The 22558-nt window shown below is 44.3% G+C and overlaps 1 protein-coding gene across 1 annotated transcript in view; it reads left to right on the top strand.

The window, feature by feature from the left end:
• The first annotated feature begins 262 nt into the window (after positions 1-262).
• The window catches only part of RFTN2 (raftlin family member 2), a 428987-nt gene continuing 406691 nt past the window's right edge, over positions 263-22558 (top strand). The window contains exon 1 of the mRNA XM_085648739.1: positions 263-812. Coding sequence (XP_085504865.1) covers positions 674-812 — 139 coding nt within the window. The 5' untranslated portion in view covers positions 263-673. The remainder of the gene's footprint in view (positions 813-22558) is intronic.

Below are 22558 nucleotides of genomic sequence, written 5' to 3' on the forward strand. Positions count from 1 at the left end.
TTATTACGATAGTGTTCCATTCGCACGAGCCATTTTCCTCGAGAAGTTTCAAAGTGACCACGCTTGTCTACAAAAAACGCGTAGTTTCCTCATCCCTTGCCGCCGTCGCCACCCGACCCTTGTGCTTGTTCTGTCTCAGAGCTCGGCGCGTTTCAATAACTGGGAATGAATATCAGTGATCAGTCACCTACTGGCTGCGGAAGCGTTGTATGTAATATGCCTGTTTATTGCCAGTTTGCCATCACTTCCTCAGCGTTCTGCCAGAGGAGGCGGCGGAGGTGGGTCGACAGCCCCATTGGTGTCCAAGGCTAACGGAGCCTGCCAGGGGGCTGGCTGTAAATTGACGTGGCACGAACAACCCTGCAGCCCTCTCCCCGCGCTGCATGCCGCTTTGCATGCTGCTGCAAGATCAAGACCTCCCTGGCATTGTCTGGACTTGTGGAATCTGCTGCTAACTTTTACAGATGGCTTGAGGAGGAAGTTTGTGATGCGGATAGCAGCCTCTGGAATTTGAACTCGGCATATTTTATTATATTTTGGGTTAGTTCACAGAAATCACGGCTTCCCTGCATTTGGAGATTTCTTCCCGTGAGCTCTATTTTTTTGGCAACAAACCCGTCTTGCTTCCCCGCCCATCCCCCGTCCAGCATTCATCCCCCCTGAAGCCTTCAGAATGGGGTGCGGGCTGCGAAAGCTGGACGATCCGGAGGACAGCAGCCCTGGGAAAATCTTTGCTACACTGAAGAGACCCCAGGTGGAAACGAAGACGGATTGTGCGTACGAGTACGTCCTGCTGGACTTTACTTTGGAAGGTACTGCTCCAGGTTCATGGCTTGCACTGAATTTGCACTGTGAATGTAGATGCACGTTGTTGTATTTGAGTGCTGCAATTTTAACCCTATTTAGTGAGGAGTTCAGTCAGATGCTTTCTTGTTTGGGTAAAAATGCAGCCGTTTCTAGTTTATGAGGTTCAACAGAGTGCAATGAACTCTTAAATACATTTGGTTTCATTAGGCATTCTTAAGTCGACGGAAGCTCGCTAAAATATCATTTGTATTGCTGCTAAATTATTCAATCGTGTTACCAGTTAGAAAGCGCGAAGTTCATCTCTCTCTGAATATTAAACGGAAAATGTATTGAGTTACAGAGGATTGCAGACTTGGGAGTTTCCTTTTGATTAGCATCCTGTCTCACTCCCGGTCAAACTTCTGTCTCAGAGCTGAAAACAGAAACAAACAAGCCCAGATGGCTGCCCTCTGAGAACAGGGAGGGCTCTGTCTCCCATCTCTGGAGGGCCTCACAGTTAGATGTGCCCGTCTCCCAAACGCTTTTTTTCGCCGTGGATTTAGCTATTTTTGCGAGAGCTACCCTGGAACAAAACTGCGTTCTTGTCTCACACTTGCAGATTTGTTTCATATCCTTCTTGAAAACTGATATTTCTATGGATAAGGAACTCAGTAGTTAGTTTGTTTTTAGAAATGTCAGTTAAATATTTTTATTTCCAACATGAGCTATTACCGAACCGGGATCAGATGTTACATTCTAGGGACCATGTGGTTGTATATTAAATTATTTTGGAAACGGTGTTCGTGGTAGATAACTGTTGATTTGAAATCACTGCCTTATGACCCGTTAGACCCATATGTCCATGCTGTACCTCTTCTTAAGCTATTATTTCTAAGCATCTTGAATAGTTTAAAATGTTGTGCCTTTCAGTTATTAAAAGTCTGCATTGATGGAATTCATTTATGCTTTATTCGGATTGTGTAGCAACCATAAAACCACAGACACTATAGTCCAATTACAGATACATAAAAGCAGCAAATATACAAATACAATCAATTAAATGCAATTATAAAAATACAATCTCAGTTCATAAGTACATTAACAAGTATTGGAAATGCAACAGGTCTCGCATTTGTTTAAGTTAGAGTCTTTGGTTTTGTTCTTTGCATTGTATTTTAGTAATGTTTGAGTGTATGTTTGTGATGTGTAGTGTCTTTTTTGGGTATTATTGTGATAGTTAGTTGTTTATTAGTATGATGTATAGAGTTAGAAGGAGAAGAATGTGTGAACATTTGGGTAGAGAGTGCAGAGAAGAAGAACAGCTTGAGAGATAATGTAGGAAAGTAAGGAGAAGTGTAGAATGAGGTAGAAGAAAGGAGAGTTTGGAGAGGAGTATGTTTTACACGGAAAAGAGTGAGGAGGATAGTAGTGTGAGGTTGAAGGAAGGAGAGTGAGGAGAGTAGTATGTGGTATAAGGAGATAGGACGAGATGAGTAGCATGAGGGCTATGAAAGGACAGTGAGTATGGGAAGAGTAGTGTTAGAGAGAAGGAAGGGGATTAGGCACTTGTATGGAGCATGGTGTAATAGAGTAGTATTTTGGGACACTGAAGGAGAGTGTGTAGAAGAAGAGTAGTGTGAGTGAGAAGGATGGAGGGTAATAGCATGTGAGGCAGAAGGGTGGCTTATATGCATCTATATACATGCGTATTTATATATGCATTTAGATATATGTGTATATACATATGCTTATATTTGTTTGTATGCAATTAGAAATACCTTGCAGCTGTCTCTGTGGACAAGTGTAGGACAGTTCTAGTTTGTAAATTGGAGATATTATATGGCATACGGGCGGACCTTGCCAATGGGGGGAGGGGGTGCTTTCGGCCGGGAAGGGAAGTTCTTGCTCCTTTAGCATTATCACCCGGATGGAGGGGCATGCAAGCAGCTGCTGGAGGGCTTTGGGGGCTTTGAAGGGATGGTGCCGTTCAAGAAATTCTGAGGTTTAGTATGGGATGGATATGTTATTTATGTTATTATATAGGCAAACATGTAAAAGCCTCGATTTACGTCCCGTAACTCCAATGTGCACATAAGACCCCAATAAATAATGAAAAATCCTACCTTCATGTCCTGATATGTCCAGTGCAGTGATACAATTTGGGCCACCTGAAAAAGGACACAATAGTAAGTGATATACAGATAAAAAAACAGCCTGTACGTGTCCCAAACTGTGGCATGCTGCAAATTCACCCTGCCTTCCCGTGCCATACTTGCGCTGGGTTTGGTTTTTAGGCCGCATAAAAAAAGCCCACAACTGTAAGCGGTGAAGGAAATGTAAGTTTTAAATAATGTTAAACGCCCCACGTCCAACTATTGACATGCAGCCCATAAATACAGCACATTTTCAGAATAGCTTCATCTAAGGAAATGTAAGTATTAAAATGACGTTAAACGGCCCACGTTCAACTATTCATATGAAGCCCATAGAAACGGCAAATATTGTGCAAATATTGTGCGGAATAAATAAAGTGAATCCCCCAATGTAAAAGGCGATATTTGCGTCCCGCTAACTGCAAAGCTTTAACACTGTTTTGGACCCCTAAAAGCAACATAAAGCGGCAAAGAAAGAAATACACCAAATGCAGCACAGTTACAGCAAAATAAATAAAGTCAATCCCCTAATGTCAAAGGCGAGTGCAGTGCTACAATTTAGGCCACCTAAAAAAGGACACAATAGTAAGCGATATACAGATAAAAAAAAACATAGCCTATACGTGTCCCTAACTACGGCATGCTGCCAATTCACCCTGCCGTCCCGTACCATACTTGCGCTAGGTTTGGGTTTTTAGGAAAGAGTTTTAACTTGCGTGAACTAGACCCCATGCATCGGGTATCAGAGTGCTTAACATCAGCACCAGTTTTGTTACAGATTGACACATTCATTTTTCTAGCCACAGGGAGATTAAGTGATTTGCCCAGAATCACAGGTTCTTGAGCGTTATTGCCGAGACTTCAACCCGGTTCCCCAAGTTTTGTGCTAATCAATAAAGTCAATCCCCCAATGTAAATGCGACATTTGCATCCCGCTAACTACAATGCTTTGACACTGTTGTGGGCCCTAACAAAACACACATAATTTATGGACAAAGAAGGAAATACGCCAAACGCTGCACAGTTACAAAGTAATAAATAAAGACGATCCCCAAGTGTAAAAGGCAAGATTTGCATTGAAATAACTGCAATACGGTATGTTAAATAAGCAACGGATATACAGCATAATACGGGGAGATTAAGTGATTTGCCCAGAATCACAGGTTCTTGAGCGTTATTGCCGAGACTTCAACCCGGTTCCCCAAGTTTTGTGTTAATAAATAAAGTTAATACCCCAATGTAAAATGCAACATTTGCATCCCGCTAACTGCAATGCTTTGACACTGTTGTGGGCCCCAACAAAAACCACATAACATATGGACAGATAAGGAAATACGCCAAACGCTGCACAGTTACAGCATAATAAATAAAGGCAATCCCCAAGTGTAAAAGCCAAGATTTGCAATGAACTAATTGAAATGCGGTATGTTAAATAATCCACAGATATACAGCGTAATAATAAACAAAAACAATACCCCATTGTAAAAGCCGCGATTTGTGTTCTAATACCTACAATGCAGTATGTGAAATGAGCCACGGGCATACAGCGTAATAGTAAACAAATACAATCCCCCAGTGTAAAAGCCGACATGTTCAATGGACCACGGACATCACAGTAAAAGTCACAGTAAAATCGCAAAAAGTGACTAAAAGCAAGCGTGGTCCCGAAAGTGAAAGAGGACCGCGCTGCAGCCGGAGCATGGAGATCTCTTATCTTTATGGGTCCTTGTGTTTAAACACATGGCCCCATAAAGATAAGAAAGTGCTTTACGACGAACGGAAAGCAGGTGAGCAGTCCAAGTGGGCCGTCCGAAAAAGCCAAAGGGAGGCAACATACAAAGCTCTTTTCCAATGGCTAGCCACCGTTTAACAGAAACGGTGACGCCAGCCAATGGAAATAAGGGGCGGGGCTTAAAGTCCCTTTCTAGAACTCCTCCTCTGCATTAAATCTCGCCGAGCGTATATGCGCAGCAACGCTAGGCGAGACATAAAAAAACATTATAAAACATTATAAAATAAATGTTGCAGCGTAAAAACAGATCTCGGGTTCTCTAAGTGTAAACAATAGGCTCATAGCAGCATTGGTGATTATAACATTTTTTTTTAAACAAAGGTTTTAGGTAGACAATTCTATAGTTCCGATACAGACCGCATAAAATTAGACAGTGCATGGTGCTCTGCTTAGTATGCTCCTCACATGGGCATGGGGTGACTGGTCGCTCTTTCATTACGGGGAATGCGACTAGATGATGAACAAGGCTTAATCTCATCCTTGTTAAAAAAAAGTGGTGAGCCAGTCTAGTAACTAGTGATAGGTAACTTTGAAGGCCATCAAAATCTGTATGTGAATGGTAAAGCTGATATGTAGTTTGTTTCAAAGCAAAACCAAAGGGGATGATGGACGGAGTGTTGAACATTGCAAGCACTCACCCCCAATCAACTGATCTGGGTTTAATCCGTCATCATTCTTTAGCTCACTCCGCCACCCCAGTTCAGACATGGCCATATGCAAATCAGTCTGACCCTGTGCCTCATGGGAACAGTCCAGCCCGATCTGCCAAGCCATGTCTTCCCTGGACCTGAAACGAGCATCCTGGGACAGTTTTCTGGCTAATCAGCCGTCATCAGCCAGGCTAGCTTGAATCCAGTGGCAAAGTTAGCAAGGGACCCACGTCTGGGAATAGCCTGCCAACTTAGGGCGAACAAAGCAAAACCAAAGGGGATGATGGATGGTGTGTTGAACATTGCAAGCACTCTTCCCGAGCCAACTGATCTGGGTTTAATCCATCATCATTCTTTAGCTCACTCCGCCACCCCAGTTCAGACATGGCCATATGCAAATCAGTCTGACCCTGTGCCTCATGGGAACTGTCCAGCCCGAACTGCCAAGCTATGTCTTCCCTGGACTGGAAACAATCATCCTGGGACCGTTTTCTGGCTAATCAGCCGTCATCAGCCAGGCTAGCTTGAATCCAGTGGTAAAGTGAGCAAGGGACCCACGTCTGGGCATACCCTGCCAACTTAGGGTGAACAAAGCAAAACCAAAGGGGATGATGGACGGAATGTTGAGCATTGCAAGCACTCACCCCAGTCAACTGATCTGGGTTTAATCCATGCATCATTCTTTAGCTCACTCCGCCACCCCAGTTCAGATATGGCCATATGCAAATGAGTCTCACCCTGTGCCTCATGGGAACAGTCCAACCCGAACTGCCAAGCCATGTCTTCCCTGGACCGGAAACAATCATCCTTTGACCGGTTTCTGGCTAATCAGCCGTCATCAGCCAGGCTAGCTTAAATCCAGTGGCAAAGTGAGCAAGGGACCCACGTCTGGGCATACCCTGCCAACTTAGGGCGAACAAAGCAAAACCAAAGGGGATGATAGACGGAGTGTTGAACATTGTAAGCACTCACCCCAGTCAACTGATCTGGGTTTAATCCATCATCATTCTTTAGCTCACTCCGCCACCCCAGTTCAGACATGGCCATATGCAAATGAGTCTCACCCTGTGCCTCATGGGAACAGTCCAACCCGAACTGCCAAGCCATGTCTTCCCTGGACCGGAAACAAGCATCCTTGGACCGGTTTCTGGCTAATCAGCCGTCATCAGCCAGGCTAGCTTAAATCCAGTGGCAAAGTGAGCAAGGGACCCACGTCTGGGCATACCCTGCCAACTTAGGGCGAACAAAGCAAAACCAAAGAGGATGATAGACGGAGTGTTGAACATTGTAAGCACTCACCCCAGTCAACTGATCTGGGTTTAATCCATCATCATTCTTTAGCTCACTCCGCCACCCCAGTTCAGACATGGCCATATGCAAATGAGTCAGACCCTGTGCCCCATGGGAACAGTCCAGCCCGAACTGCCAAGCAATGTCTTCCGTGGACCGGAAATAAGCATCCTGGGACAGGTTTCTAATCAGCCGCCATCAGCCAGGCTAGCTTGAATCCAGTGGCAAAGTGAGAAAGGGACCCACGTCTGGGCATACCCTGCCAATTTAGGGCGAACAAAGCAAAACCAAAGGGGATGATGGACGGAGTGTTGAACATTGCAAGCACTCACCCCCAGTCAACTGATCTGGGTTTAATGCATCATCATTCTTTAGCTCACTCTGCCACCCAGGGTCAGACATGGCCATATGCAAATCAGTCTGACCCTGTGCCTCATGGGAACAGTCCAGCCCGAACTGCCAAGCCATGTCTTCCCTGGACCGGAAACAAGCATCCTGGGATCAGTTTCTGGCTAATCCGCTAGGCTAGCTTGAATCCAATGGCAAAGTGAGCAAGGGATCCACGTCTGGGCATACCCTGCCAACTTAGGGCGAACAAAGCAAAACCAAAGGGGATGATGGACGGAGTGTTGAACATTGCAAGCACTCACCCCCAGTCAACTGATCTGGGTTTAATCCATCATCATTCTTTAGCTCACTCCGCCACCCCAGTTCAGACATGGCCATATGCAAATCAGTCTGACCCTGTGCCTCATGGGAACAGTCCAGCCCAAACTGCCAAGTAGTTTGTTTCCCCACAATTCTCATCCTGCACTCCTTCTTGTGGGACAAAAAAGTGTTCTTTATTTCCTGTTTGGACAAGCCTAACACATAAAATGGATTTTCCAAGATCATGAGCTTAAATAAATCTCTGTTAAACTTTGCTATATATTTTAGCCAAGGGATCTTAAAACAATTGTCCAATCGCAGGCAGTCCTTGATAATTGATTGAGTAAATATTGTCTCCTCTTTAGACCACATCGATCTCCAGAGCAATAGGGGTCTCAGTGCGATCAAGTCTGACAGGTAGTTGATCCCCACTTCACAATGGATTAACTCGGAGGATGCTGATGCAGGCACAGAAGCTTTTTTTAAAAAGAGTTTTCGTCTAATTGCAGTTCTTGACTGGAATAGTAACCCCATACCCCTGTGCCATATAGTGCAATGGAGGCGCATCTAGCTTTATAGATATATGTCATGTCCCCTAGTTTGGAATCAAACCTAAAGACCCCATGCACACTTTTTGACATTTTAACCCTGACATTTGACATTTCGCGTGACCATTTACCGTCACCAGAGAAGGTTAGCCCCAGGTAACAAAAATTGTCGACAGGTTCCACTTTTTCCCCATCTATAAAAATATTTAATTTTCCTGGGTTTTATACCACAACCCATTGTATATGTTTTGGCCTTGTTTATCAACAACTTCCTCCCTTTAATAAAATCGGAGAACCCATCTATTAATCGCTGGAGGCCTACCGGTGTTCTAGATAAGAGCACAGCATCATCTGGGTAAAGCAGGACCGGTACATCCTGGCACTCAGCTTGGGGGGGGCATCCGCCTGTATCAACTTAAGAACTGTGTCTACTTCGTTAATAAATTAGATATAAAGCAAAGGTGCTAAGAGGCAGCCTTGGCGGATGCCACGTTTAACCTTAAAGTTGGGAGTACATTTACCCTGTTGGCCATACCGAACTCTAGTCAATAATTTCTCGTATAACCTTGCAAGGAAATAAACAATAGGTTCTGGGGCACCAAGGTTAAGTAGAACAGGCCAGAGTAATGCATGGTTCACTAAATCAAAGGCGCTGCTAAGATCAGCGAAGCATAAAAAGAGGCCCCCTTGTTTAGCACATGTATATTTCCCAATTAAAAGCTCTAAATTAATATACTGTTCTAACGTACCCAGCCCCTTTCTAAAACCATATTGAGCTTGTGATAAAATCCCGTTGTCCGCAGCCCGCTCTTCCAATCTTACTAATAAAACCCTACACATCACCTTTACAGATGAGTCTAGTAGGGAAATTGGCTGATAATTCTTGGCTTCCAATTTATTCCCCTTTTTTAAGTCTCTCCTAGCGATGCAGCGCATGTGCTGTCGCTTGGCGACATCTATTGTCGTTGATTTTCTGCCAAAGGGGAACAGGAGATGTGCACGCGCCCGGGCAGACGATGTGCACGTGTACGGCTCGCCAGCGTTTCAGCAGAACGCGCACCTGGTGCGCTTTCACTTTATTATTCATAGAGTCTGTAGGATTCGAATTGGTGGTCGGTCCTTCATGCAGGGGCTGCCAAACAGTGGAATTTCTACCTCTGCAAATACACTCCACCACATCTGGATCCTGCTTCCTAAAACTCCCCAAAACGTGCTGTTTTCTCTTTAATGACTCTCCTTCTGCCGCTTGCTAGGTTCAGTGCCGAGGTGCTCAGTTTCGAGCAGCTGTGCTCTTCATAAAAATAGTATTTCTATTTTTTCAAGAGGCTCATATGTTGTCTAGAGATGGACCTTTGTGTTTTCCAGTTCTCTTGCTTTCATTTCTTTTTTATACCAGCTATTATATATATTCCAGCATTCTCATTGCTATTGTAGTACAACTGCTCCCGTGCTTGTTTATTGCAGCACTTTTTGGAGTTATGTCATTCATTTGTGGAATAAACAAAAGTCCTGCACAGTTCTGTTGTTCCTCTGAAGCTTCGCCTCTGCTCTTCGACCTTGTGCCGCCTGCGTTCTTGCAGTGCGCTTTTTGTGGAAATGCTTCCTTTTGTGCCAGTGCACTCGCGCATATGTGCACCACTTCATTATGCAAACCACAGTGACTGCTGAGACCTACCACCCACCATTCAGTGATTTCCAGGAAATGTTGGTATAGACCACATATCACAGAGTAACTTTCGGGCCTGCACAGATTTGTCACCCATTATTCGGTCATTTCTGTGGGTGGAGGAGAGAGTCCCTGGTGAGTGAGCGAGCCAATGGAGGACGAGCAGCACAGCCTCTGTGACAAGATAGCACCGTCCCGTGCTATTTATGTAAACACTTCACAGTACCAGTACTTTTGTAACTCTTAGACCATTGGATGAACGGGGAGACTGGACTCTTTCATCTGTCAGCATAAGTGATTTTTCCCGGTGAGTGGCCAGTGGTCGGTTGATTGTTGGCTGTGCACCCTTTTTTCAATTCGGATGTGATTTTCTCTTCCCAGGGACTACATTTTACCTGATGTCAACTCTGAATTTCACCAGTTTCAATTAACACCTATTACCATAACCCGGGCTGACTTTGTACTTGTGTGTATGAGGTCTGAATGTATTGTATTATGGAGGAGAGAGAGAGATAGTGTGTGTGTGTCTATATGTGTGTGCACGTGTTGGGCAGGTGATTTGTATTCATGGATAACGTCTTATGAGGTGATGTGGATGCATGTTAGTTTTTTTTAACTGTATGCTCCGGCTCCTTTAGGTGTGCACACGGATGCATAAATGTGTGGATACTTGTATGTCTTTTTGTGCCTGGTGACTTCATGTCTGATGGTCATTATGGAAAGGAGCATGTACATCCGGTAGTTTAAGTGGGTGTGTTTGCCTAGATGTGTGTGTGTGTGTGTGTGTGTGCGCATGCATGTGCATGACCGGTTGTCTTTGTTGATGATTGCTTGCTATGTGGTGTCCTACATTTTTTCCTAATCAATTTAATCCCCCCACACCCAGCAGCCCCCACCACAACTACCACCACCCAGAGTCATATCCCATTATCTAATACCTCACCCGTTTCTGCAAATTGTCAGCATTACAGATTAAAGAGTAACACAAAAAATATTTTCTCAAAAATGTCCAAAATAATTATTGGATTAACATTCCAGCGGATTTTTTTTTTTTTTTCAAATTAACATTTATTTTTTTGGGTTATAAATTTCCGGTGAAACAGCAGTGTTCCCCTGAGCTTTACAGGCTGTGGCCTGCGGTACAGGGAGGATACTCTGGAAGCTGATCTCTACACTCTTGTGTGACCACCAGAAAAGAATGCAGCAGTTCCAGTAGTTGTTTGCATGTTTCTGAATACAAAATCCGAGTTTTAACTTTATTTGTCGCGTTTTGTTCTGTTTGAAAAAGAAAAGCCCTGACCACCTCGGGTCGAGGCGGTGTCCATTTACAGACTTCTGAGATGCTGTTGACCTTCAATGTGCCACGAAGGGGAGAGTGATCTGGGAGGATATCCTTCGCTGAGCACTAGTTCATAACATGCATTTGCAATGCAATAGGACTTGCATTTACAAGAGGTTGAGCTATTGTCATTTTAAATGACAATGCCTTTTATTTATGTTTTCAAAGCCTGCAAGCGGTGCGTAAACACACACTTTGTACTTGTAGTCCTTGCTTACGAGAAGCAAGGCTGGCAGTAAAAGAGGCGCGGTTACTGCCAGCCTTGCTGCTCATAAGCAATGACTTGCAGGTTTTCAAAACACTTAATAAAAGGCATTGTTATTTATAATGCCAATAGCTCAAACTCTAGCAAATGAGAGACCTATTGCATTGCAAATGCTTGTCTGATGAGTGTTTGAGCCAGTGCACCTAGACACTCACCTTGACTATACAGATGGTGAGACCCATCCGGGTGACAGTTACTTATCCCAAAATTCTGGTTCTTGGTGAACTGAGCAGAGACACTGGACCCTGCATTTTTATGACCCCGTTGCTAGAATAAAACAACCAGGCCACTCTGTTTGGAAACATATACATGTGCTACATGTCTTTTAAAGGACTGATTAGTGAAATTCATGCTGGCAGCCGAGTCACGACCTTTAGAGGATTCAATGTGTGTTCACCCACTCGCACATGTATACACAAATGGACCTGTAGGATTGGTGTATTTTGTATCCTTCAAGGGAAGCTATTCGTAATGTCCCTGAACTCGACCAGGCTTGGGACTGAGTACTACAGTAGTCCAGTGGTGGCCGGCATGGCTTGCGGGTGGCGAGGCAGTTGCGGGTGTCATGCCGGGGGGCCAGGATACAGAAAAAAACTTAACTTGAGGCCGGGTCCTGCGTCTCTGCTTCTGCTCTCCTGCCTCCGACTCCAGGAACAGGAAGCAGGAAGCCAGGCTCCTTCCCCTAAGCCAATCACAAAGCTGCAATGCAACGTTGTGACTGGTCTGAGCGCTGTGACACGGCACTCAGCCAAGGGGTGGGCATGTTCGCCATGCAGTCTGTAATGCAGCTTGCATGTGGAACAGGGAAAGTGCGCATGACTGGTTTGGGCGGCCCGAGAGGGCCGACCAAACAGTCATTGCGCACTTAGGAGTGGGCAAACCACTCCTCCCCTGCTCTGAGAGCAGAGCAGCCCCTCCCACCCACCCGTCCACCTGCAAAGCAACAGGACACAAAGCATTAAATGATAATAACTCCAAGTTATTATCATTTTATGTTTCTACTTGGCACTGCTTAAAAGCAGTGGGGCGACGCTTCTCCGGCATAGCGGAGGAGCCGCCTGAGTAATCCCCCAGCGTCAGGGTTCCATGTCCACTTCTGGCTGTGCTGTTGGCTGTTGCAGGGGACCTTAGATTTTGTATTGGACACACAACACGTATTTCCTCCCTGTGAAATCTAGAAAAGCCCCGTCAATCCGAAGACAAGGCTGCTGGCTTATTCAAAGAAGAGCCCAAACTTCCGGATATTTTTTTTACTTATACTGGGTGCTCCCTTGTGTCTGGACAAAGCTATACCTCTCTCTGAAGAGCTCTAATTAGAGCGAAACACTGTGTCAGGGGTTGCTTGTACTCATTTCAGGTTAGCTTGGTTGGTATTTACCAAATCAAAGCTGTAATACTGTGCCTGGAGTGGTAAATGGCTTTTGTCATTTTACAGCTTGGCAAGGACAGCACTGTGCTAGTCCTATGCTTAAAGACTCTGCTGTAGAAATGGCAAAAGACTGTCCATTTCTATCTCGGCGTGGATAGCACTGTGCTGATCCTATGCTTAAGGACTTTGATAGAAAAGCAGACATTTGAGGTGAGCAGATCTAGAGTGTCGCTGGTGTTGAGAGTGCTCTATACAGGAGCTGCTTTCCACCTAAACCTGAGAACTACCCAGAGTTCTCTGCTTCTTTTATATATATATATATATATATATATATATATATATATATATATATATATATTCAACAAAAAACTCCCCAGATGCAAGGCCGCACTCCGCAGACAGGTAAAGTAACATCTTTATATTTAAAAAGCAAGTGGCTTCCCCACCCCGCATCCAGGTTCTGGTCTTACGCGTTTCGAAGCGCTTGGTGCTTCTCATCAGAGGCCGTGTTAGTTGACCTTTCAAGGCTTTCCACACCTCCCTTGCATACTTCCTCTTTATGGCTTCTGGTGCGCCATCATGATTGCATTCAATTAATAATGTATGCTGGGAAATGCAGTCCTTTTCAGCCCATATATACCCTCCAGTGGGTTTGTCAGCTCGCACGAAATTTGGAACATCATTTTTCAGCCCTCCAGTGGGCTCCAGGAGGGAACTACACTTGCCTTAATTTATTTCACTGCTGCGTCCATTGAAAAGCGAAGACTCACTTCTCTGAATCCGTCATTGATTTACGGCGGTGCGTCGTCTCCGCGGCCTGGCAGCGCCGCGATTATGTCTATTCAACAAAAAACTCCCCAGATGCAAGACCGCACTCCGCAGACAGGTAAAATAACAACTTTTTATTTAAAAGGCAAGTGGCTTCCCCTTCCCGCATCCAGTTCCTGGCCTTACGCGTTTCGAAGCGCTTGGTGCTTCTCATCAGAGGCCGTGTTAGTTGACCTTTCAAGGCTTTCCACACCTCCCTTGCATACTTCCTCTTTATGGCTTCCGGTGCGCCATCATGATTGCATTCAATTAATAATGTATGCTGGGAAATGCAGTCCTTTTCAGCCCATTTATACCCTTCAGTGGGTTTGTCAGCTCGCACGAAATTTGGAACATCATTTTTCAGCCCTCCAGTGGGCTCCAGGAGGGAACTACACTTGCCTTAATTTATTTCACTGCTGCGTTCATTGAAAAACGAAGACTCACTTCTCTGAATCCGTCATTGATTTACGGCGGTGCGCCGTCTCCGAAGCCTGGCAGCGCCGCGATTATGTCTATTCAACAAAAAACTCCCCAGATGCAAGACCGCACTCCGCCAACAGGTAAAGTAACAACTTTTTATTTAAAAGGCAAGTGGCTTCCCCTCCCCGCATCCAGTTCCTGGTCTTACGCGTTTCGAAGCGCTTGGTGCTTCTCATCAGAGGCCGTGTTAGTTGACCTTTCAAGGCTTTCCACACCTCCCTTGCATACTTCCTCTTTATGGCTTCCGGTGCGCCATCATGATTGCATTCAATTAATAATGTATGCTGGGAAATGCAGTCCTTTTCAGCCCATTTATACCCTCCAGTGGGTTTGTCAGCTCGCACGAAATTTGGAACATCATTTTTCAGCCCTCCAGTGGGCTCCAGGAGGGAACTACACTTGCCTTAATTTATTTCACTGCTGCGTCCATTGAAAAGCGAAGACTCACTTCTCTGAATCCGTCATTGATTTACGGTGGTGCGTCGTCTCCGCGGCCTGGCAGCGCCGCGATTATGTCTATTCAACAAAAAACTCCCCAGATGCAAGACCGCACTCCGCAGACAGGTAAAGTAACAACTTTTTATTTAAAAGGCAAGTGGCTTCCCCTCCCCGCATCCAGTTCCTGGTCTTACGCGTTTCGAAGCGCTTGGTGCTTCTCATCAGAGGCCGTGTTAGTTGACCTTTCAAGGCTTTCCGCACCTCCCTTGCATACTTCCTCTTTATGGCTTCCGGTGCGCCATCATGATTGCATTCAATTAATAATGTATGCTGGGAAATGCAGTCCTTTTCAGCCCATTTATACCCTCCAGTGGGTTTGTCAGCTCGCACGAAATTTGGAACATCATTTTTCAGCCGTCCAGTGGGCTCCAGGAGGGAACTACACTTGCCTTAATTTATTTCACTGCTGCGTCCATTGAAAAGCGAAGACTCACTTCTCTGAATCCGTCATTGATTTACGGCAGTGCGTCGTCTCCGCGGCCTGGCAGCGCCGCGATTATGTCTATTCAACAAAAAACTCCTCAGATGCGAGCTGACAAACCCACTGGAGGGTATAAATGGGCTGAAAAGGACTGCATTTCCCAGCATACATTATTAATTGAGTGCAATCATGATGGTGCACCGGAAGCCATAAAGAGGAAGTATGCAAGGGAGGTGTGGAAAGCCTTGAAAGGTCAACTAACACGGCCTCTGATGAGAAGCACCAAGCGCTTCGAAACGCGTAAGGCCAGGAACTGGATGCGGGGAGGGGAAGCCACTTGCCTTTTAAATAAAAAGTTGTTACTTTACCTATCTGCGGAGTGCGGTCTTGCATCTGGGGAGTTTTTTGTTGAATAGACATAACCGCGGCGCTGCCAGGCCGCGGAGACGACGCACCGCCGTAAATGAATGACGGATTCAGAGAAATGAGTTTTCGCTTTTCAATGGACGCAGCAGTGAAATAAATTAAGGCAAGTGTAGTTCCCTCCTGGAGCCCACTGGAGGGCTGAAAAATGATGTTCCAAATTTCGTGCGAGCTGACAAACCCACGGGAGGGTATAAATGGGCTGAAAAGGACTGCATTTCCCAGCATACATTATTAATTGAATGCAATCATGATGGCGTACCGGAAGCCATAAAGAGGAAGTATGCAAGGGAGGTGTGGAAAGCCTTGAAAGGTCAACTAACACGGCCTCTGATGAGAAGCACCAAGCGCTTCGAAACGCGTAAGGCCAGGAACTGGATGCGAGAGGGGAAGCCACTTGCCTTTTAAATAAAAAGTTGTTACTTTACCTGTCTGCGGAGTGCGGTCTTGCATCTGGGGAGTTTTTTGTTGAATAGACATAATCGCGGTGCTGCCAGGCCGCGGAGACGACGCACCGCCGTAAATCAAAGATGGATTCAGAGAAGTGAGTCTTCGCTTTTCAATGGACGCAGCAGTGAAATAAATTAAGGCAAGTGTAGTTCCCTCCTGGAGCCCACTGGAGGGCTGAAAAATGATGTTCCAAATTTCGTGCGAGCTGACAAACCCACTGGAGGGTATAAATGGGCTGAAAAGGACTGCATTTCCCAGCATACATTATTAATTGAATGCAATCATGATGGCGCACCGGAAGCCATAAAGAGGAAGTATGCAAGGGAGGTGTGGAAAACCTTGAAAGGTCAACTAACACGGCCTCTGATGAGAAGCACCAAGCGCTTCGAAACGCGTAAGGCCAGGAACTGGATGCGGGGAGGGGAGGCCACTTGCCTTTTAAATAAAAAGTTGTTACTTTACCTGTCTGCGGAGTGCGGTCTTGCATCTGGGGAGTTTTTTGTTGAATAGACATAATCGCGGCGCTGCCAGGCCGCGGAGACGACACACCACCGTAAATCAATGACGGATTCAGAGAAGTGAGTCTTCGCTTTTCAATGGACGCAGCAGTGAAATAAATTAAGGCAAGTGTAGTTCCCTCCTGGAGCCCACTGGAGGGCTGAAAAATGATGTTCCAAATTTCGTGCGAGCTGACAAACCCACTGGAGGGTATAAATGGGCTGAAAAGGACTGCATTTCCCAGCATACATTATTAATTGAATGCAATCATGATGGCGCACCGGAAGCCATAAAGAGGAAGTATGCAAGGGAGGTGTGCAAAGCCTTGAAAGGTCAACTAACACGGCCTCTGATGAGAAGCACCAAGCGCTTCGAAACGCGTAAGACCAGAACCTGGATGCGGGGAGGGGAAGCCACTTGCCTTTCTCTGAAACGCGTCGGTCCTTACTGAAGACAAATGAGGACTGTGTGAGGAAATACGCTCTCAATGTGCAATCAGCAATAAATAATTGGACTCACCAAAGGAGTTGTGTCGCTGCTTGTAGCCGTGTGCCGCTGAAACTGACTGCCGTGAGGAGGACGCCAGAAGGGAAACATATATATATATATATCTATATTCCCAAACGAAGTCTCCATCGCCGGGGGCACCGAACCTGCAGGGTGGCTATGGCAAACGGGGACGGAGGATCCCGTGGTACAATTTGACTAAAAGAAGGTTGCCAAAGCCCAGAACCGAAATCCAGCAGCATTTAATCACTTATAAAAACACAGGGTGCAGCAAAATAATATCCATTTAAACCTAACCCGTTTCGGCAGTAACGCCTTGTTCACAGGAAATGAGATCTCACAGCCCACACTGCCAAGGTGTTTTTAAACTCCAATATCACGTATCAGTGAAATACTACAAGTCCCATAATCCAGTTCATACGCAGTAAAATATTTGTCATCTCCCAATAACTTTTCAACACTGTAATGAAGTTAAAGTTCAATTTCAATGGCACTTGCAATGATAAGAAATTTGAAGGGCATCGTGAGTTTCATGTTTTCAATTGCTCCGTTTGGATTATGGGATTTGCCTAAGATTAAATCAATAGCGCTATCCTTCGTAAAGGGGCGTCCCCCAATAGCACTCGAAAATAATGTAAACACATACAATAAAGTTCTTCTATGAATTTATTGTTGAATGTGAATTAGTTACATTTTTCATCATTCTGACTTTTGTTTGTCAATGAATTAAATGCATATTCACAAAAACGTAATTGATTTGATCTGAGAGTAGTCCAGATATATGATTGAACACAGATTCCATTTACTGTACAGTGACCCAATGCATTTCGGGCTGTAGCCCTTCCTCAGGGGCCGTATATTTTGTTCAATGCGATGTCGGTATACGCATGTTGCAGGAAAATTCTAAGAATTATGGAAAGTCTTGTGCGCGTCGCGTTTAATTCATTGACATCTCAAAAGTAAGAATGATGAAAAATTGAACTAATTCAACTACATTCAACAATAAATTCATAGAAGAACTTTATTGTATGTGTTTACATTATTTTCGAGTGCTATTGGGGGACGCCCCTTTACGAAGGATAGCGCTATTGATTTATTCTTCATCCTCACTGTCAGGAGGATTAACCCATCAGCACCAGCAACTTTGTCAACCCAAACGAAACTCTTTTGAAATTTGTTCAAATCGAGTGCGTTTGTTTATAACATTATTTTCCTGAGATTGCCACAACGGACAAGAAGAAGGGGAACACAGCGATTTCCTTTGTGATAGGAATAGTAATCTGTGTTTGCACCATGTTTAATGAAATACAATTTCCATGACAGCAGCAATTGAAAAACCTTTACAATAGTCACTGATCTGAGATCACACGCCAGGCTTCCCTCCTTCTTGGACCCCCTATAGCATGTCCTTCAGAGGTTCACTGAGACTCTCCTCTAGTCACTCAAAGAACTTTAGCAGCAGCCCACTGGGCAGCAGGGGCTTCCCTCTCAGAAGCTATTTAATCACTTTCACAAGCTCCCCCACTTCTATACTTTTGTCTAGCATTGTTCTGTCATCTCGTTTGAGGATGGGTGGGGACGTCCTCAATGGACCCTCACAAGTCCTAGTCAGATTCTTTACTGTTAGGTTGATATAGATTGCTAAGGTATGCTGCAAAGGCTTGGCAATCACCTCTGCAGAGTGAACCATTTCTTCCTTCTTTGTTTTAATCCTATTCACACATCTCTGGACTTTCTCCCTTCTGGCTAACTTCTCTGCTTTATTAGCAACCGTGTAAAGTCTATGTTGTTTGCAGTTGTGTTGTACTCTTGCTTCCCACTCCACTAGTCCTCTGTATTCATCTCTGGCCATAGCAATTCAATATGTCAACTCTGGGCTCGTCGACTGGACATAGTACTCCTTCCAATTTCCAAATAGGTTTTCCAGCACCACCACCTTACCAAAGTTTCTTCATCCTTTTACCAGTGATATTTGAAATCAGGTACCCCCTAATGAGTGATTTAAAAGCCTTCCAGAACCCCAGTTCTGATCATACCCTTGTACTTATCGGGGAATGATTCGAGATTCCCCCTGTCAGGTAGCGTTTGTTTCTTACTGTCCCCCCTGCGTCTGTGGCACCAGAATATTGTGTGACCTGGACAAAGCATTCATAGAATTGGATACATATGAGTATTGCCTGGTTACTGGGCGTTCTTCCCTCCTGAGGTCTAGTGTCCCGCCTATTTATTGTTGACTCTTTAGCTTGATCAAAATCTGTGTCATACAGTCGGTACTACTGAAGTGTGATTGGATATTTACTGACTGTGGACAAAAGATAACGTTTTAAGGTTCCCATTGGGGCACTGAATATTTTATCGCCAAGAGAAATGAGAACTACTGACCTCGCTGGGGCAATATCTTGATGGGCAAACACAGTGTTCAAACAGTTGCCATCAATTCTGTGTCCTCTGGCATATTGTGAGACAGGAGGCACCTCAGAATAGAACAAGTATTGCAATTGGCTCCGGTTGCAGATTTGTATGTACCGCGAGGATTCAAGAAAAAGAAGCATTTGCAATGCCATAGGTCACGCGTTACTGAAAGTTTGAGCTATTGGTGTTCCATTATTATTTGCAATGCCAATAGCTCAACCTTTCAGTAATGCGAGACCTATAGCATTGCAAATGCTTCTTTTTCTTGAATCGTCGCGGTACATACAAATATCAATCTGCAACCAGAGGAAAGCTCGTTTTTTTAGTAACCGTGGGCAAACTGTGTTTCTAGAGCACAAGAGCCAGTGGATTTCTGGCCGAGGGTACAGCGTTCTGTTTCTCAATTGAAGATTGACATGTTCAAGTTTTCCCGTAAATCAAATCTTAACAAGTATTTAAGTATGCGTAGCCAACTGAGTACGACACGAACACCATCTTCGAAATGTTAGAGTGAAAATACAATTCAGGATGTACGAGACACTGCCATCTTACTCTGTACTAGTGGTGCCTCTGTGTCAGAGACTTTATTGTCAGACTTACAGATTAACAGTGGCCGTAGTTGGGATAGTGGGTTAAAACAGAACTCTAGATTCACACCACAATTGTGAACTGGGAATAATCTCGTCCTGCTTGTCGTGGACATCCACCTGGATTTAGATGAACCCATTAGTAATATGGAGATGAAGTCAGCGAAGATGAAATAGGTGTTGGTTAAAGCCGATCAACAGTTGCCTGAATAAAGATTAATTGCAAAATAAACAGTGACTGGAATTTTGATTGTTGGCCTTCTTTGTGAGAGAAATACTCCAGAGTGTTTGGCATAATCGTAAAAAGTATGACTCATTATTTGATTATTATAAATACATGAGTTCCAGATTGATAGCACATTTATTGAAAGCACTGCAACAGAGCGTTCCTCATGCAAACAATATTGCCCATCCATACTAACATTGACTTCATTGACGTTAGAAGGATGAAAGGCTGAGTTTGCCACGCAGTATTTTGATACTGTGCTCTGCAGATGGCATATAGGGAAGCATTTGAGAATGAACTAAAGAAGGTAACAAGCCTATGACTGTGAACTGAATGTAAAGTAGAAATACCGGTTTGTTTGTGCAGAAAAAGAGAGTGAATGAGAAAGCAGCACAAACACCCAAGTTTGGGCAAAATCCCTTAGGATTTCCATGCATGAGTATAAAGTAACAAAACAAAAAAAACTAAGGCATATACAGCACATCGTTAATAATTATTAAGATCCTCTGGGTAAATATAACCCTTTCTCACAGGCAGAAATAGCTCAATTATATCATTCAAGACAGTAATCCAGAAGAGTCAGTCAGTCCTCTTGCTGTTCAGCAGTCTTCATTGGACTCATAGAAGAATAAAAAAGTTTCCCAGCACACGATTTGCCTGCCAACACGTGTTTCGTCTTATTCTAGGACTTTTTCAAGGAAGGCAATTAACAGCATTGAGGCAGAGATTCAGACTCAGAAGGATTGTGTGTGTTTTTTGTGTGGCTTTCAAAGCAGCAAGCAGGCCACATTTAGCAAATTAGTTGTTTGTTAGGGACAGGAGTTACAGCACTGATACAGAAAGTGTATGGAAACATAAAGGTTTCCAAGTATCATTATATCGACGAGTATACCAGTGATACAACTACCAGTGATACAACGTTGATGGCATTACTGGGACATACAATTGCAAGCATAATATGAGTCTGAATCTGTGCCTCAATGCTGTTAATTGCCTTCCTTGAAAAAGTCTTAGAATAAGACGAAACACGTGTCGGCAGGCAAATCGTGTGCTGGGAAACTTTTTTATTCTTCTATGACTCCAATGAAGACTGCTGAACAGCAAGAGGACTGACTGACTCTTCTGGATTACTGTATTGAATGATATCATTGAACTATTTCTGTCTGTGAGAAAGGGTTATATATACCCAGAGGATCTTAATAATTATTAACAGTGTGCTGTATATGCCTTAGTTTTTTTGTTGTTAAATTTGGTTGCACACTCAGATGTGCCGACAACACCTTTTGGTAGTAGGTGTTTTGGGGACTCGAACACCCGTGTATAGACATTTTAAAAGAAAGAACAAAAATTATTTATACACTATACGTCTTATGATTATGAGACGACTGTTTACTTAGTGAAGGTGCGGACATTTCCCTTTACAGGGAACAGTACTACCTGTCCTGTTTGTGTTACATAAGTATAAAGTATTTGCCTCGCCATAAGATTGCACATATTTCTCCATCAAAACATCTTAACAGTGATTGGTGCTGTTTTAGTACTGCTTCTAATTTCCCTCTCCCTGACTCTGGCTGTCCACACAGATATTCGGGTAAAGCAGAATCTTGATGCTGTGCAGTCGGCACAGTACCACAGACACTTTTTCCAAGTTACAAAGCTAGTCCCGGCTGATAAGCAAATGCTACCACCATGGTGGGACCGACAGTGTGAAAACAACAGACTATAAAAATGAAAGACAATGGAATGTGCCTATTTGGTGTGTAAGTAAAAATAGAACTCTTATCTGGAGGCTTGAGTGAAGTCGTGCTATGTTCACTCTCACTCGTGCCTGCAAACATTTGTGCAGATCGTCTTCGGACATGTACCTGAGTTGTAAAACTAATCTGGTGTCAAGCAGCATGGCGTTTATCAAACTATCTGTTCCAATGCAAGGCAAGCGGCCTCAATGTATTCATCTCTCTAGAACAGTGCCATGTCACTTCTGGAGCGGGAGCCACCGAGAAAAAGCAGAGTCTAGAGAACAAGCCCTCTGCTTAAACGGAAGGCAAGGTTGTTTTCAAAACAGCCTGCCATCTGTCAATGATGAATGCCACATTAAGAGCCGTCCACCATCTTAAATAGCGTAAATAAAAGACATAAAAAAGTGTATAAAAACAAGTCTCCTGACGTAACGGCAGCACCTTTGAGGTGAACAAAGGGAGACTCCAACATGGATCTCCAGAGTGACACCATGTGGTGCAGCAGTCAGAGCTACCGACTCAGAAGCTGGGGAGCTGTTTGAGCCTCGGTGTTGCCTGAACATCCTGTGAATCCAGGCAAAATACTTAATCTTCCACCAGCCTCTAAAATATACTAACTTCAAATAATTTTTACAAAACAGCGATGTTGAAGGGGTAGTGGGTAGATGGCTGAGGTGCAGGGATATAAAGTGGGCAGGAAAATAAAGCTGCTCAAGCAAAGTAAACAGAGTATGTCCTGCCTGCAACAACAGTCAGGAAAAAGCCATTCAAATAGTGCTCACAGACTGTAATGAAAACATCCCCTGTAACAGCACATCTAACAAGGGCAGTCCTCATGGGAGGTTACAACAGAAGAAGAGGAGTTACTAAGGAGAGACTACTAAACCTTTTCACGAATCAAAAGCCAGCATTTACAAAGGACAGTAACAGGAGCCAATTGAAAATATGAACGGAAAATAGGTGGAGCTTAAAGTCCATACCTGAAAACAGCATGTCTCGAA

This window comes from Triturus cristatus, chromosome 3_2, assembly GCF_964204655.1.
Source record: "Triturus cristatus chromosome 3_2, aTriCri1.1, whole genome shotgun sequence".
In the NCBI taxonomy this organism is placed as follows: Eukaryota; Metazoa; Chordata; class Amphibia; order Caudata; family Salamandridae; genus Triturus; species Triturus cristatus.